General features: G+C 36.5%; 2 protein-coding genes across 2 annotated transcripts; one reads left to right on the top strand and one right to left on the bottom strand.

Moving 5' to 3' along the window:
* The first annotated feature begins 7,037 nt into the window (after positions 1-7,037).
* LOC126774234 (enoyl-CoA delta isomerase 1, mitochondrial-like) lies at positions 7,038-9,966 on the top strand. The gene is made up of 5 exons (XM_050495656.1): positions 7,038-7,196; positions 7,460-7,692; positions 7,803-7,949; positions 8,544-8,756; positions 9,117-9,966. The coding sequence occupies exons 2-5, from the start codon at positions 7,465-7,467 to the stop codon at positions 9,372-9,374; spliced, it is 846 nt and encodes a 281-aa protein (XP_050351613.1). The 5' UTR covers positions 7,038-7,196; positions 7,460-7,464; the 3' UTR covers positions 9,375-9,966.
* LOC126774198 (dynein regulatory complex subunit 3-like) lies at positions 9,787-15,088 on the bottom strand. Its single transcript, XM_050495603.1, has 9 exons — positions 14,935-15,088; positions 13,757-14,124; positions 13,200-13,372; positions 12,591-12,800; positions 12,281-12,421; positions 12,001-12,202; positions 11,064-11,249; positions 10,847-10,986; positions 9,787-9,988 (listed from the first exon to the last, which is right to left on the bottom strand). The coding sequence occupies exons 1-9, from the start codon at positions 15,032-15,034 to the stop codon at positions 9,844-9,846; spliced, it is 1,665 nt and encodes a 554-aa protein (XP_050351560.1). The 5' UTR covers positions 15,035-15,088; the 3' UTR covers positions 9,787-9,843.
* Positions 15,089-15,204: the final 116 nt, after the last annotated feature.

Below are 15,204 nucleotides of genomic sequence, written 5' to 3'. Positions count from 1 at the left end.
TTGATTTTGAAGTTTAACAATGTCAATTATTAAATTACGGAGTGTAGAGGTAAGGAGACGTATATTTGTATGTAAAAAGTGTCCCTCAAAATGCATGAAATTTATGTATTAACTGGGTCGAGTAAAACCGAATAATGAGACGAAGTTAGAAATCCAGCGCAATATTCAAATTATTATTAAAATCGCGTACTTCCCTCTGCCATTTAATTAGTTTAAGAGACAGAAGAAGGTGTAATCCCCATATAAACTACTGTGAGTTTCAGGACACAAAGGACTCATTCTCTGTCTTTTCTACGATGACCGCTATATCATCGTCGGAGAATACCTTGAATTTTTTTGTATTAGTAAATCTAAGAACAATTGTGACATTTATCTATGTTTTTTTTTTAATCATTAAAGTACTATATTTTAAAAATATTGTTATGTCGTGTGTGCAAGCTTTCCATCGAGTTTGCATCGAACATTGTAACGAAAACACATTTTTTCCAACAAAAGAGAATGACCAAAAATGTATGGACTTTTGTACAAATGTCCACCACTAACGAGACCTATATCATAAAATAGTGTACTAAATATTGGTCATTATAGCCAGACCACAACAAAAAAACAATAAGAAGTTGTAACTGGATGAAAAGTCATGTTTTTTTACAATTTTTAGTTAATATAATTCCATCCGTAGCACATTTTGAACTAAACTAAGCCTCTTATGTCATATTATCCGTGCAGTGACGGAGAAAGAATACATTTCACTGCCCCTCTCTTTCCCATGGGTGTCGTAAGAGGCGACTAAGGGATATCTGAGCGACCATCTGCTCATCTGGTGGTAGGATGCTAACATCCGCCTGGCTTGTTACCACCGTACGCATGGTGAAAAACTCGTGAAGTGGCTTGCAGCCGCGTTTCGAGGTCAGCCAGCGTACAGCCAGTGCCCGAGCGAGTATTGCCGCGATGGGTGTTGGTCCAGTGGAGACGGCTGTTGAACCAATGCCGGGGGAAGCTGTATTGACCTGCCGGACAGGGAGACCCGAAGAAACGGCTGTTCCGCTGGCCGCCCGTGGCATAGTACAGGGGCCCGAGCGTGCCTAACCAGCTCTCGAGGCTGCCCCACCAGGCCACGCATAATCTCGGGGTGGACCGTCGTGCCGGTTGGTGACCGGAAGGTGGGGTCCCGGCGGCCACTTCCGGGGGGGTTCGGGGGCCCTTCCGTCCGGCGGATCAGTATATTTTCCTTTTTGGCAAACATTTGGGAAAACACGCCTCCATACTTTGCCCATCCCTATCGTGGCAATACGTCGCTCGCCTCACGTTTCTTTTCCTAATTTCCAAATGGTAGCGCAAATAAGAAATAACGGTCGTTCAGCGGTGCACACCCCCACCATACCCACGCTGTTTGAGGTCGAGTTCTCTAACATCCGAGGACTCCATGCTAACCTCAACGCTGTCCACCACCATCTCGAGACAGCACGGCCAGCAATGTTGTTTCTCACGGAGACGCAAATACTCCGCCCTGCCGACACCAGCTACCTTAACTATCCCGGCTACATGCTGGAAGAATCTTTTAAAGCGAAAGCCGGAGTATGCTTGTTCGTCAGGGCGGATGTTTGTTGTCCCCGATTGCGCTGCTTGGAGGACCCCTCCTTCTCCATGTTGGTGGTACGTGTGGACCTGGTTCGTCAGAGTCGAGTCTACGTGTGCCTCTACAGATCCCACAATGGTGACTTGGAGACAAGCCGATTATTCGACCATCTTAGTCGGGTGGCAGATGCTGCGCAAGAGCAGTTTCCTAACGCGGAATTGGTGTTTTTGGGGGATTTTAATGCTCACCATGAATCATGGTTGAAATCCCTCAAAACTGACCATGCTGGAAGAACTGCTCATGTTTTTGCTCTCACACACGACTTGACCCAACTGGTTGATCAGCCCACCAGGATCCCGGACATTGATGGGCAAGCGCCTTCTCTACTGGATCTTCTGCTGACTTCTCACCCGGTGGAATATCAGGTTGTGGTTCAGGCTCCACTTGGTTCTTCGGATCACGGCCTTATATCTACCAAAGTGCCACAGGCCAAGCTGCCGCCATCAGCGGTATGCAAACGTCGCGTTTGGCACTATAAGTCGGCAGATTGGGACGGTATGCGCGATTACTATGCGTCAGTCCCTTGGAAGGAACGTTGCTTCAGTGGGAATGACCCGACAGCTAGTGCCGCTGCTGTTGCTGATGAGATCATGTTAGGAATGGAATACTACATTCCTAGCTCAGATCTCATCAATAGGGGTACGCGTAACCGTTGGTTCACGCGTGAATGTGCCGACGCTGTATCATCTAAGCAGGCGGCATATCGCGCGTGGATCAACGGCTGCATTAGCGGGGCATCTAACATTGACTCACTGAAAGCAAACTACAATAAAAATTCCAAGTCCTGTAGGAAGGCATACACGAGAGCAGATGCACAGCGCATTGTACAGATTGGTCATGACCTTATTTCGCATCCTAGGGGCTCCCGTAGCTTCTGGCGTCTGACCAAGTCTGTGCAAAACAATTTCTGCCAACCTTCGCTGCCACCGCTCAGAAATCCGGACGGATCGCTAGCTCACAGTCCGCAGGAGAAAGCCGACCTCCTGGCTAAACTCTTTGCCGACAACTCTGTGATCGATGATTGTAGTGCGCAGCCACCAACAATACCTTCATGTGGCCACACGATGCCTGACATCAAAATCAGGCAACGTGATGTGCGTGCGGAGCTGCAATCACTCGATATACGGAAAGCTAGCGGTCCCGATGGAATACCAGCCATTGTGCTGAAGAAGTGCGCAGCGGAGCTGTCTCCTGTGTTAACGCGCCTGTTCCAACTTTCTCTCTCTTCGGGATGTGTGCCGGAGGCTTGGAGAAGAGCTAATGTGCAAGCGGTTCCCAAAAAAGGGGATCGGTCTGACCCGGCAAATTATCGGCCAATAGCTATCACCTCAGTACTTTGTAAGGTGATGGAACGGATTTTAAACAACCAACTGATCCATTACCTAGAAGATCACTGTCTAATTAATGATCGTCAGTACGGGTTTCGACCAAAACGGTCCACAGGTGATCTTCTAGCGTACGTAACGCACCTCTGGGGTGAAGCTATCGACAAGCATGGAGAATCGTTGGCTGTCAGCCTCGATATCTCCAAGGCTTTCGACAGGGTCTGGCACAGAAGTCTTCTCTCCAAGCTACCGGCATATGGTCTGCCTGCTCAGCTATGCACCTGGATTGCCAGCTTCCTACACAAGCGTAGCCTTCGTGTTTTAGTAGATGGTTGCGCTTCACAATTCTATGTAGTGAATGCTGGGGTCCCCCAGGGATCTGTGCTATCTCCCACACTCTTTCTTTTGCATATCAATGATATGCTCTCGCTTGGGAACATACATTGCTATGCAGATGATAGTACAGTGCATGCCACCATGCATATCACGGACGCGCAGTGGCTGGGCGGGCGGAAACTGAGGAGAGGCGGGAGAATCTTGTCATTGAACTTGATAGGACATTAGAGCTCATCGCCAAATGGGGTTCTGATAATCTTGTTGAGTTTAATGCCAAGAAAACACAGGTGTGCGCTCTCACAGCGAAAAAGTCACCATTTTACCCTCATCCCTCCCTCTGTGGCACACCGCTGATGATACAAAGCAAAATCGCCATGCTGGGGATGGACGTTCGCTGCGACCTTAGTCCAAGGGATTACATCGAGGCTATTATAAAAACAGCTTCACGAAAACTCGGAGTTCTGAACAAGGTGCGGCGTTTTTTCACGCCACAACAACTGTGCCTGTTATACAAAACACAGGTACGGTCTTGCGTTGAATATTGCTCGCACCTTTGGGATGGCTCCGCTAAGTACCTAATGGAGGCCTTGGACCGTTTGCAGCGACGTGCAGTACGCATTATTGGCGACGTAAAGGTCACAAACACCCTTGAACCTTTACAATTGCGTCGCGAGATAGCAGCACTGAGCGCTTTCTATCGACTGTATCACGGCGAGTGCTCTGAGGAATTATTCTCTCTAATTCCTGCTTCCCCCTTCCTTCTTAAGTCCACGCGAGCTGGTTCTCGATGTCACCGCCTAACTGTGACATCAATTCCATCGCGCACAAAGAAATTTGGCAACTCCTTTCTTTGCCGCACTACCAAAGAATGGAATTCCTTACCAGCTCACGTGTTCCCCTCCTCTTACAACCCGGGTTCCTTCAAACGAGGCGTGAAGAGGCATCTTGCGGGCCGGCATGGCGGGGACGGCTAGTACAGAACATTCTTCCCGACTGTACTGGCCGTCGTCGCGTTTGGACTCTACTACCACTTACCATCAGGTGGAGTGGAGTCATTTGCCATCCCGGGGCATATAAAAAAAAAAAAAAAAAAACCGCTTGGTGTCCTGTGTTTTCGCTGAAATAGATTTGGAAGTGGGAAAACACAACGCGTTAAAAACCTATTGCGTTTGCGCTCTAGCGCATTATTTCCTAAGTGCAAAAGGGATAAAAATATGTAGGGTTATCTTCAATTTGCGGGGGCTATCGATTAATCATAGCACACAATTAAAATTCGCGCACACTAAAAATTCGTATAACAGTTTGCTAATTAATGACACGGTTTAATAACTCCAACGGCGTTCTTTCATTGGACCACAAGACCTCTAAAGACTGAGCCATTATTACACAATGACTCAGTCCAACATAATCATCACTCAGTCAATCTTTGGATTATCTCCACCACGCAACTATCCTATACATCGCATATTCTAGCTGCCAGTCTATTATAATTTAAGATTTAAAGTATACACTTAGTTGATGACACCCTCTTCCATCCTCCATAACTAATTAACGGCTGAATCAATTTTCTTCAAATATAGCCTAAAACACTCGACTAAGAAATTCATCATTCAAACAAAAGCAACTAAATAAAAATCGGTTCATCCGTTCGAGAGCTACGATCACTATATCTCTGTTTGTCTGTCTACATGACATACAAACAGAGATACAGACACAGACGTCAAACTTATAACAACCCTCGTTTAGCGTCGGGGGTTAAAATGTAATGCTATTTATAAAATCTGATTATTGTTACTTGCTTATGGTATGTGGTTTGTTTTAATTTTCTTTGAAATTTTCTTTTCACGATTTAAATTTTTTGCTTAATATTTTGCTATAATAAATATATTACTATAATAAATATATTGCTTTTTTATTATTATTAATAAGATATGATATAAACAGAGAAGATTCTAGATTCATTCGCTTAGTAACTAGTAAGACTATGAACCCATATGTCAACTACTATTTTTCGGGAAGTGTTAACCAATTGTCTTTACTAAGTTCTCCTTTTCTTAAGTGACCAATTATTATATAATGTTTATTGAGATTACACAAATGCATACATTTGCTTTAAATATTTAAAATCATAATGTTTTATCATGTCTCATTTCACAATACTACACACATTTACTAATACAAAGACAAGAAATGAAAGAAGATTTTGAATCGCCAAAAAAATAATGGAAAAGTCAATTTATGGAAAAGGTATGGCGATATATACAGATATCACATACTTATAATATTTAATTAGTTCGAAATACTGACGTTAAGAATAAAAAGTCAAGCGAATTTAGACTTAGTTTATTGAACACAGTGATCACCTGTTAGAGCATATGATGCCTAATTTAATCTATTTTATTAACTAGTAAGATTATAATATGATTGTATTTGAGTTAATTACCGTAGTAGATACTAAATAAAATAGAAAATTTTATAATTCAGTGGTATTCTTTGCTTATAAATAAAATAATAGCTCTAATGGAGTTTTGACTTTAAGATTACACAGAAGAATTCATTTTAACCAAAAACAGGTAAATCGTACTTCCATTTATCTCTAGTGATAATGCTACTGGCGGTGTATAAATAGATTAATTTTATTTATACGCAAATACCTACCCATTGATGTATGTGTATTGGGTGGGGAACGATCTGGGAGATTACAGTCATTCAACGCACACAGATACATTAGAGTGAGCAAAAGAAACGTAAAAAGTTTTTAATAATATTGTTGATGTCATAAATTCGAACTAAAAAACAAATACAATTTTAATTTTTATTTAAGCGTATTATTCACTAATATATATGTATATTCACTAATCGGTATTAATACAATTATATGAAGCCTAATATGAATGATTTTTTCATAACACATTTTGCTTAATGCATTCAAATCGGTTAAAATCAATGGATTTGAACACATTTCAATCGATGAAGTACAAATTAGAAGAGCATTTGGTATTAGCCAGGTCTTTTATATTTTAAAGAAAAACAACACTATTCGGCTGCAAATTGTACGAACTGTGCTTGCCGCCAAAGACACGGAAAATCGTACACATTCATCCAATGTATTGGCCTAGCGTGTTGGCCAACTTTTACTATAGGCTTAACAATAAATGCCAACTCCTGTCAATGTCAGTGATGCCAACTCTTACAGAATATTCCCCCTAGGACCAACTTCAAATTCCCCTAAATATCGAATAAGAACCCCTAAATTTTTTGTTGTACACTCGGTTTGAGAGGTAATGCAATGCAAATACAAATTAAAAAAACATTCAAGTAGTATAAAATAGCTGTATTTATGTGGGTGCATTTTACACATTTACATACATTTAATTAATGACCTAATATAACTATAACATAATTATTAAGGATGATAACAGTGAAATTAAAGGATTTTCATTTTCCTTCAGTGACCAGAAATCGAAGTCCCGGACTTCCTCCTACGTGTTGTACAAGCACTCTGATGGTTGAGCTACTATTTCAATATCAATATATTATAGTTTTTTGATATTTCCGTTATAGCCACGCTTGGAGTTTATATTTGGTTTAGTTTGTTGGTTGCGTTCGAGGCTTAATATAAATTGTATATTGTCGCACGTTTTTTAAGAAAAAAAAAACTTGAATAATAGACCCCCTAAAAATTCCCCCTAAATAATTGTACCCCCTTAAAAATTCCCTAGGCATCTTGAAGCCCCCCAGATTTGGGGGGAAAACCCCCAAGTTGGCAGCACTGGTTAAAGTCCAATTTTATATCTTTTTTTAAGTGACTGAAGAGTTGATTAAAGTTCAAAAATATTTAAAATTGAAACAATTCATAAATTAATTTATTATTGGTGAATCACGGTGTACATATAAAGGTATATTTAAAATTAATAATATTATACAGTCCATTATATTGATGTCGAAGCATATTAATAAGCTAGTAATAAGTGTTTTTCTCTTACAAAACTAACGGCTTAATTTGTTATTTATTGCTTATCATTAATTGTACATTTTCGATATATAATCCTGAGCAGAACATATTTATCAGAATTAAAAATTGTTTCGTTTTGGCAAAAAATACAGCTTTTCGCTCATGCTGACCATTACATAAATTAATTATTATTAATATGTATTTTAGATAAAATGTTTTTACGCAAAGTTGTTAACAATGCTAAGCGTTTGGCTCCTAATGTGCGAGCCATGGCCAGTCAAGGCCCCCTAGTCGATTTAACAGTTGACAACGATGGAGTATCTATAATGACGATGCAAAGACCACCGGTCAACAGCCTTAACCTTGATTTACTTAGAGAATTAAGCAAATCTCTTGATGAAGTAGCAAAAAATAAAAGCAGAGGATTAATATTAACATCAGTAAGTGTTTCTTATAATTTAAATATTTAAACTGTAATTATAATAATCACAACTGTTTATTAAATACCATATATTTCTAAGATAGAAATCTTAATAATCTTAAATTGCAGTCATCACCAACAGTCTTTTCAGCTGGATTAGATATAATGGAAATGTATAAGCCTGATTTTAAGAGAGCTGAAGAATTTTGGACAACATTACAGGATGTTTGGTTTAAATTATTTGGTTCAAACTTTGTAACAGCAGCAGCTATTAATGTAAGTATTACGGCTTAAAAATTGACATATAGATTATATTTAAAATCTACGATATAAGGATTATTATAAATTTATTTTTAGTACAATAACTATTTTTACTCATGCAAGTAAATATATATTCATACAAGTAAATATTTTAATTTAAAATGATCAATACCTATGTTTATTATTTAATTTATAACAGAAGGCGAAATAAAGGTGAATATGGTTGAGCCTATAAATGGACACATAAGTTCATTGCCTCTGGACTCAAGACTGGCAGTGTAATATAAAGTTGCAGGTCTAATATGAAACTAAATAAAAGATATTATGTTTAACCTGAAATGTATTTGTTCCTTTTACTTTAATATACAGCCAGGCAAAGGTTGGAAAAAGGTCTCCAAATTGGGATACAGCAATAAAAAATGTTTGTGCTTAGAATAAAATATGATAAGTAGGTTGTACTTTGCGCCTCTGTTATATAAAAAGCACTTGTTTGCATATAAATACATATATAGCTTCACCAATGCTTGAATATATGAGTATTAAAAATCATAATTTAAGTGAACAAATGTACAAAATGTTGTAACATAATATTTAAATGTATTATTTAAGGGCCATGCTCCAGCTGGTGGATGTTTGTTAGCTATGTCATGTGAATACCGAGTCATGGTACAAGGTAAATTCACAATTGGACTTAATGAAACTGCCTTAGGTATAGTAGCACCGACATGGTTCATGGACACTATGTGTCATACCATTCCTGTGCGGGAAGCAGAGTATGCTCTCACTACTGCTCGGATGTTCACAGTTGATGAAGCTTTAAAGGTATGAGCTATAACTTAACCATGTAGCAATTATGTCATGATATACTCATAATTATCTTTACAAAAGTAATTATAGTATTGCAACCTAGCGGTTACATAAATATATGTAATATATATATACATATTGTATATATATATATACAATAAATATAATATTACAAAAAATACACTAAAGGGTATATAGATGCAAAACATGCAGGGCAATGTTGAGACAGAATTAAATTTTGTAAATAAAAAAACACTTCGTATGTTTTAGATGTAGGCAACATATTGAATCCTAATAAATTTTAGGAATATTTAAACCTGAGTTGAATTTATGTCTAATGTCTTATAAGGTAAATAAGGATTAATTGTATTTCAGGTTCGTCTAGTTGATGAGAGTGCAGCAGATAAAGCGGATGCCATCAATAAATGCAAAAGTTTTATCAAGAAATTTGAAAGAATCCCTCCATTGGCTAGATCTATAACAAAACAGAAAATACGTCAAGCTCCTATAAAGAACCTTCAAGAAAACCGTAAAGCTGACTGTGAAGAATTTTTAACTTATCTTAAAAACCCAAAAGTTCAACAAAGCCTTGACATGTATATTCAGTCGTTAAAAAAGAAAGCCACCAATTAATGTCAAAGAGATGCGAAAAAATAATAAAACCTTGTCAATAAGGTATAGAATAAGGTGCAATGTTATGTTTTCAATATTTGTGTGAGTAAGCTCCAGTATAGTAGCTTATTGTTAACCCCATGCTACCTGTATGGTGAAGTAATTACGAGCATGAGGCATATAATGACATCAACAGAGTGAGCGATCACTTCTCGCAGTGCCAGTGTCTCTGTCCCTTATACCATCAGTAGTCCATTTTACCTTCTCAAATTAAATTAAAAAAAAAGTGTTTATCAATTCATACACATTGTATGTAATAAGAATTAATGTATTGTTGATATAATCAATATTATATATGTTATATTTTAAATTTGTTAATTTATGGATACAACTTATACAAAGTATTTTATAATTACAGTATTTTTGTATTCGTATTGGATTAATTTAATAATAAAAGTTAAAAAAAAAATCCCCAAAAATATTTTAATCATTAAAAATCATCTCCCAAAAGTGCAGCTGTTTCAGGGTCAACCGTTTCGGTCATATTCATCTGCATATCTGTCCATTCCTCACGCTGGTTATCTATGTAGTAATATATTTCTAGGATTCTGTCCCTATTTCGCTTTATTTCATTGCTGAAAGTAAAATGCTTAGTAAATAATAATATAAACCCCTTCTTTTATTCTTGCTTATTATGCTTATATATAGCCGAGATGGCCCAGTGGTAGGAACGCGTAAATCTTTACCGATGATCGTGGGTTCAAACCCGAGCAAGCACCACTGAGTTTTCATGTGCCTAATTTGTGATTATAATTCATCTCGTGCTTTACGGTGAAGGAAATCGTGAGGAAACCTGCACGTGTCTAATGTCACTGAAATTCAGCCACATGTGTATTCCACCAACCCGCATTGGAGCAGCGTGGTGGAATAAGCTTCAAAACCTTGTCCTCAAAAAGGGAGAGGAGGCCTTAGCCCAGCAGTGGGACATTCAAAGGCTGTTACTATACTATACCAAGGTTGCATGTGATTTTGAGTCTCATCAACATCACTTGCTTGTCATTAATCCAGACAACTAATGTCACGGCTAATACGCGGACCGTTGCCGTTGTACGATATAGTAGATCGGTTAGCAAATGTTTATATTTTATTTCTTAAGAAAAGAAAGAAACTTTGTTATTCGAACAATTAAATCGGAATATATATAATAGTAGCTGTTTAGCTAGTACTAAATAAAATGCTCTGAGCGTCAACTACGTAGGGCCTAAAAGCGTTTTTCGTCAAATATGACGCCAAGACGTTTGAGTTTTTACCCATGGCAATTAAAAAGCGCAATCCGTTTGAGTGCATGAGTGGTCCGCTGTTTAATCTTTGATTATTAAGTGAAGGAATAGTGAGAGCCCCTGTGCTAGCGCACACACATATGCACTGATGATGTGATATTTAGGACATTATTAAAGTCGACACATTTCATGTACTAATGTTTTAGTACTTACTCGTTAGTCCCTTGAATGAGTTCATCACGCCAGTTGTTGGCGCGTGTCATGAGAAGATCTTCTCGGGCGTCGATAAACCGCATGTGATTGTCCGACGATTGCGCAATAAGATTCATCATTTGATCCCTATCCATCATTACCTGTTATATAAAATTAAATAAATCATTTCGAAATTGTAACTGAAAATATACTTAAAATTTAATAAAATAATGTTTACTTCAAACAATTCTGGTGGGACGTCTCCTATCATTATCTTGTTGCCTAGCAGCTTAGAAAGCGCTTCGAATTGTCGCATGGACCACATGCCCTCGTGCTCGCGCCATGCACCGAACGCATTCCGCGACACTTCCAGCAACTTCGTTATCATCTCTGTCATGTTCACTGCGAATTGTACTCGTGACTCCTGGTATACATAATAAACATTGGAGTGTTTTGAAAAGCTAGGCGCCAGCGACAGCTCTCTATTACTACAAAACATATATAAAATCAACCATTAAAGATATGGCTTCTACTTTAAAGCTATATCTTTGCTCATCGTAGCAAAATGATTCAACATGTTATATATGAGAATAAAAGTTATCTGTTATTCATATTATGCTGAATAACTATAAATTTTATTAACTCTATAAATATACCGTAAGGATCAATTTTAGGTACTTTTCCATTTTTCGCTATAACGTGTCAGTATATTAAATAATAATATAATGTATTTCTATGTATTTACTCATAGATATCTGATATGTAAGTAGTTATAACATTATGTTCAAATTTCATTGGGAAATTTATTTATTTATTTATCACATTTGTTAAACTAATTAATACTTTTACTAACGGTTCAAGTTAATATGAGCTATTATAAAATTATGTACAATATTTTTGTTTTAAAGCATCTGGTCTTATTGCGATATCTCTACATACTCCTTTACCACTACTCTTATCGTAGAGCGTCGGTATATATCTGCCTTGGTCAATGTTCTCGTCTATGACGTCTTTGTCTGGCTCACCCTTCACAATAATACAGTACGTTCTGACTTTGTTAACAACATCAAATAGTGTAATGTTAAATATATTTTTAACAATATTGGAGGTGCCTATATTATGAGTTTTTATTTCAATAAAAGTATTAATTGAACATTTGTAAATGAGGTACTTGCCTCGCATTGCTCATACAGTTGCATCTCAATAGTCATCAATTGTTTCCATAAATCATAAATAATGTCATTGAATGCCTCCCCTGCATCTATGATATTAGGTTCCAGCTGCTCTATGGTAGCTTTCTTACTAGTGAACTTGCCTATTAGCTCTGTCATTTGATCAATCAATGGCTTTTTCTTTTCCTCAAAAACTGAAACGACCCTAAAACGTGTATTATAAAAAAGTTAAACATATATTGTGTTTTTGTTTTCATATGTATATAGGGTATTATATACTAACATTTTACTTTTCCTAACGCTATCTTCCAAAGCATTATCTACAAGATCTTTGAAGAGCTTAATTTCATGCTGCCTTGCGTTGTATGCTTCTTGCGCAAATTCAACCAGACCAGCCATTGTTTCTTCATATTGTTCTTTGTATCTATTAAGCATAAAAAATGTCGTCACAAATTATAATACACAAGAATATAAGATTAGAATACATTCAATTCGTGTTTTTTTTTAAATTATAGTGTTGGTAAATGCTTACGGAAGGTAGGTAAGTGGAAAAGTGTTTTATTTATAAAATGTTTTAAGTAAAAAGTAGATACTGTTCATAGAATCCCAACAGTTCGCCACCAACTTTAAGCAGCAACGATCCATCTGGGTCTTTCTCAAACATTGAATCCAGCAATTCGGGACCACTTAAATACTCCACAAAGGATAGCGCATAAAATTTGACTTTTGCTTCATAGTCTTCTTTCACCAATCTCTCTTTTTCAGCTTTTTCATCTGCGTCGTCCAATTTACGCAACAAACCTCTAAGGATTTATTTATTTTTATTAATATTAGTACACCATTTCAGTATTTTTTTAAAGGTTAAATGAGAAAAGGATAATTTGCTAAGTGTGAAAAGACAAAAAAATAATGTCATATTGTTTTCAGAAACATTTAGACTGAAAATATGACGTTCTTTTAGTTGGCTTAATACTCAAAACATAAGTCTTCATTTGTTTCATGAGCATATCATGTACCTACATAACTGAAACGATACCCCAATCGATGACAAGTGCATTACGATGACGAGTATAGACTATTTAGTGTCTACAAGAAAAACTTACATGTGCCTTAAATTATTCGAAATCGAATTTATAAAATTTTCTTAATATTAGAATTATTGACAAGGTTCACTTTTTAAGATTATCAAATAAAATTATTACCGGAATAATGCTCTTCCACTCTCCCTTTCTTCTTCGGCGATAAGCTTGTAGTCCAAATAAGTGACCCGTGTAAGAGCGGATTTCAAAAACTGGTTAGTCATAGGATCATCACAACAAGGATTACCTTTAAAACTTACAGACCGTAATTTACGGAACCTCCTCATGTAAGACATCTGAAAATTTAAACAACTGCACATTCATAAGAATCGAATGCGCTACCCACATGCAACGACACCCACAGCAAATTATTAAGTAACTTAATATTAATTTGGAATGTAGGGATTTTTTATATTACAGATTTATTGTGTCTACATTAAATATGAATTATAGTTTTTTAATAAATGATAAGAAATGTAATTTGATGTTAGTATTAGGAACACGTCTAACTAGATAAAATTTCTTTGATTAGCTTATTTGGCAGTACGTCAGTTCCTACGCCAGAAGGCTATGTATGAGTAAGGTCTCGGCTATATGCCCTTATAGTGATTCATAAGTACATATAAGAGTTTTAAAGTATATAAGAGCCTAAAGACTTATTTTTATTATAATACAGTTACCTCTTTATAGTCTTCAATTAAATTATCCCCGATACTAAACACCAGTAAATTTTCTAGTGTATCCATATTCTCGAGTTTCCTTATCCTATTGTGAAACAATGTTAGGACTTCTAGATTGACTAGTTCATCTAAATTTTCTATTTTTTCAATCTTATTAAAAGATAAATCCAATTCATTTAAGCCAGTCAAGAGCTCAAGATTTTCGATCTTTTCAATCAAATTGTGCGCTAAAGTTAACTTTTTTAAGGATTTAAGCATCCAAAGATGATCAATTCTTAAAATGTTTTGGAACTCAAGACGAACTATTTCAGCTTCGTCTAAATGAACACCCTCTTCCGCGAATAACCGCCCAGCCTCTTCTTTCGGTCCTGTGAAAAAGAAAAATATCAATAACTATTCTATTTTATATGCTTATAATTTTATATATGAATATGTGTGAGAGCATTCTAGATATTTATGTTATTTTTAAAGAATGGAATGTATTTTGATTCATAGTTAGGTATGATTATAACCTTTTTTTTTAAATGTGAAGGTCTTTGACTGTAACTTTTCGTGTTATACTAATACTTTTTTTATAATACTTTTATGACAACGTTGCTTGTATAATGTATACATATATAGGACTATTATCCTATCATTTTTCATTAATGAAGTGGCGTAATTACCCTATGACCACAGGGGCATGTACCCGGGATGGTAAATCAAGCCTAGGCGCCGTTCATAATCGTTATCTTTTTGATTATGAACCTACGCAATCAACATCACATAAGTACTCATTATTAAATAATTAACAATATAATACCTTATTTTAATAAAATTTAAGGGGCGGATATTTTTTTATGCCCGAAGCGTCAAATCTTAAAATAAGCCACTGCCTTAAGAAAGCAAACATACCTACTTCATAAATTATTGTGTTATTAAGCCTATAATGACCCTGTGACTAGAATTGAAGATCGCGGGTTCAAACCCGGGCAGACCACAAAATGTAAGTACTTGTGCTTAACTTATGTTTTAAATCATCACGTACTCAGCTGTGAAGGAAAACGTCGTGAGGAAACCTGTGTGTCGGATAACAATCCACAAGAAATGCCACAGGTCTATGTAATATATGACAATTTTATTGTAAGGCCTGCTTACTTACTATTTTATTTCTCGGATACAATTTAAGATGTTCTTACCATATTCTAAAATGCAACGTGTTAGCATAGCATTGTCTATAACACCAGGTTCAATATCAGGATGTATTATGAGACTATTTAGAGATTTCTTTTCTGTCATTTTTAATATTAAAGTTGATTAATTATATATCCGATCACTGTATTTAATTGATGTTTTAAAGTAGTTGTGCACCAATATATAAAAAAGTTGTTATTAATATATAGTTGTTGCTAGGACAACATACTACACAAAATGTACGTGTTAAATAATACCTTATCTCTATTAAAATA

This window comes from Nymphalis io, chromosome 16 (genome assembly GCF_905147045.1).
Source record: "Nymphalis io chromosome 16, ilAglIoxx1.1, whole genome shotgun sequence".
Taxonomy (NCBI): Eukaryota; Metazoa; Arthropoda; class Insecta; order Lepidoptera; family Nymphalidae; genus Nymphalis; species Nymphalis io.
The sequence above is the reverse complement of the archived record's forward strand: the minus strand, read 5'-3'. Positions and strand labels throughout refer to the sequence as shown.

Bases quoted from the DNA above. Each gene is read 5' to 3' on its own strand.
- LOC126774234 (XM_050495656.1), top strand. From the start codon at position 7,465: ATGTTTTTACGCAAAGTTGTTAACAATGCTAAGCGTTTGGCTCCTAAT. The intron at 7,693-7,802 runs GTAAGTGTTTCT...CTTAAATTGCAG, and splicing joins GAGGATTAATATTAACATCA to TCATCACCAACAGTCTTTTC. The intron at 7,950-8,543 runs GTAAGTATTACG...GTATTATTTAAG, and splicing joins TAACAGCAGCAGCTATTAAT to GGCCATGCTCCAGCTGGTGG.
- LOC126774198 (XM_050495603.1), bottom strand. From the start codon at position 15,034: ATGACAGAAAAGAAATCTCTAAATAGTCTCATAATACATCCTGATATT. The intron at 14,125-14,934 runs GTAAGAACATCT...TCTTTTTCACAG, and splicing joins ACGTTGCATTTTAGAATATG to GACCGAAAGAAGAGGCTGGG. The intron at 9,989-10,846 runs GTAAGTACTAAA...TTTTACTTTCAG, and splicing joins CTCATTCAAGGGACTAACGA to CAATGAAATAAAGCGAAATA.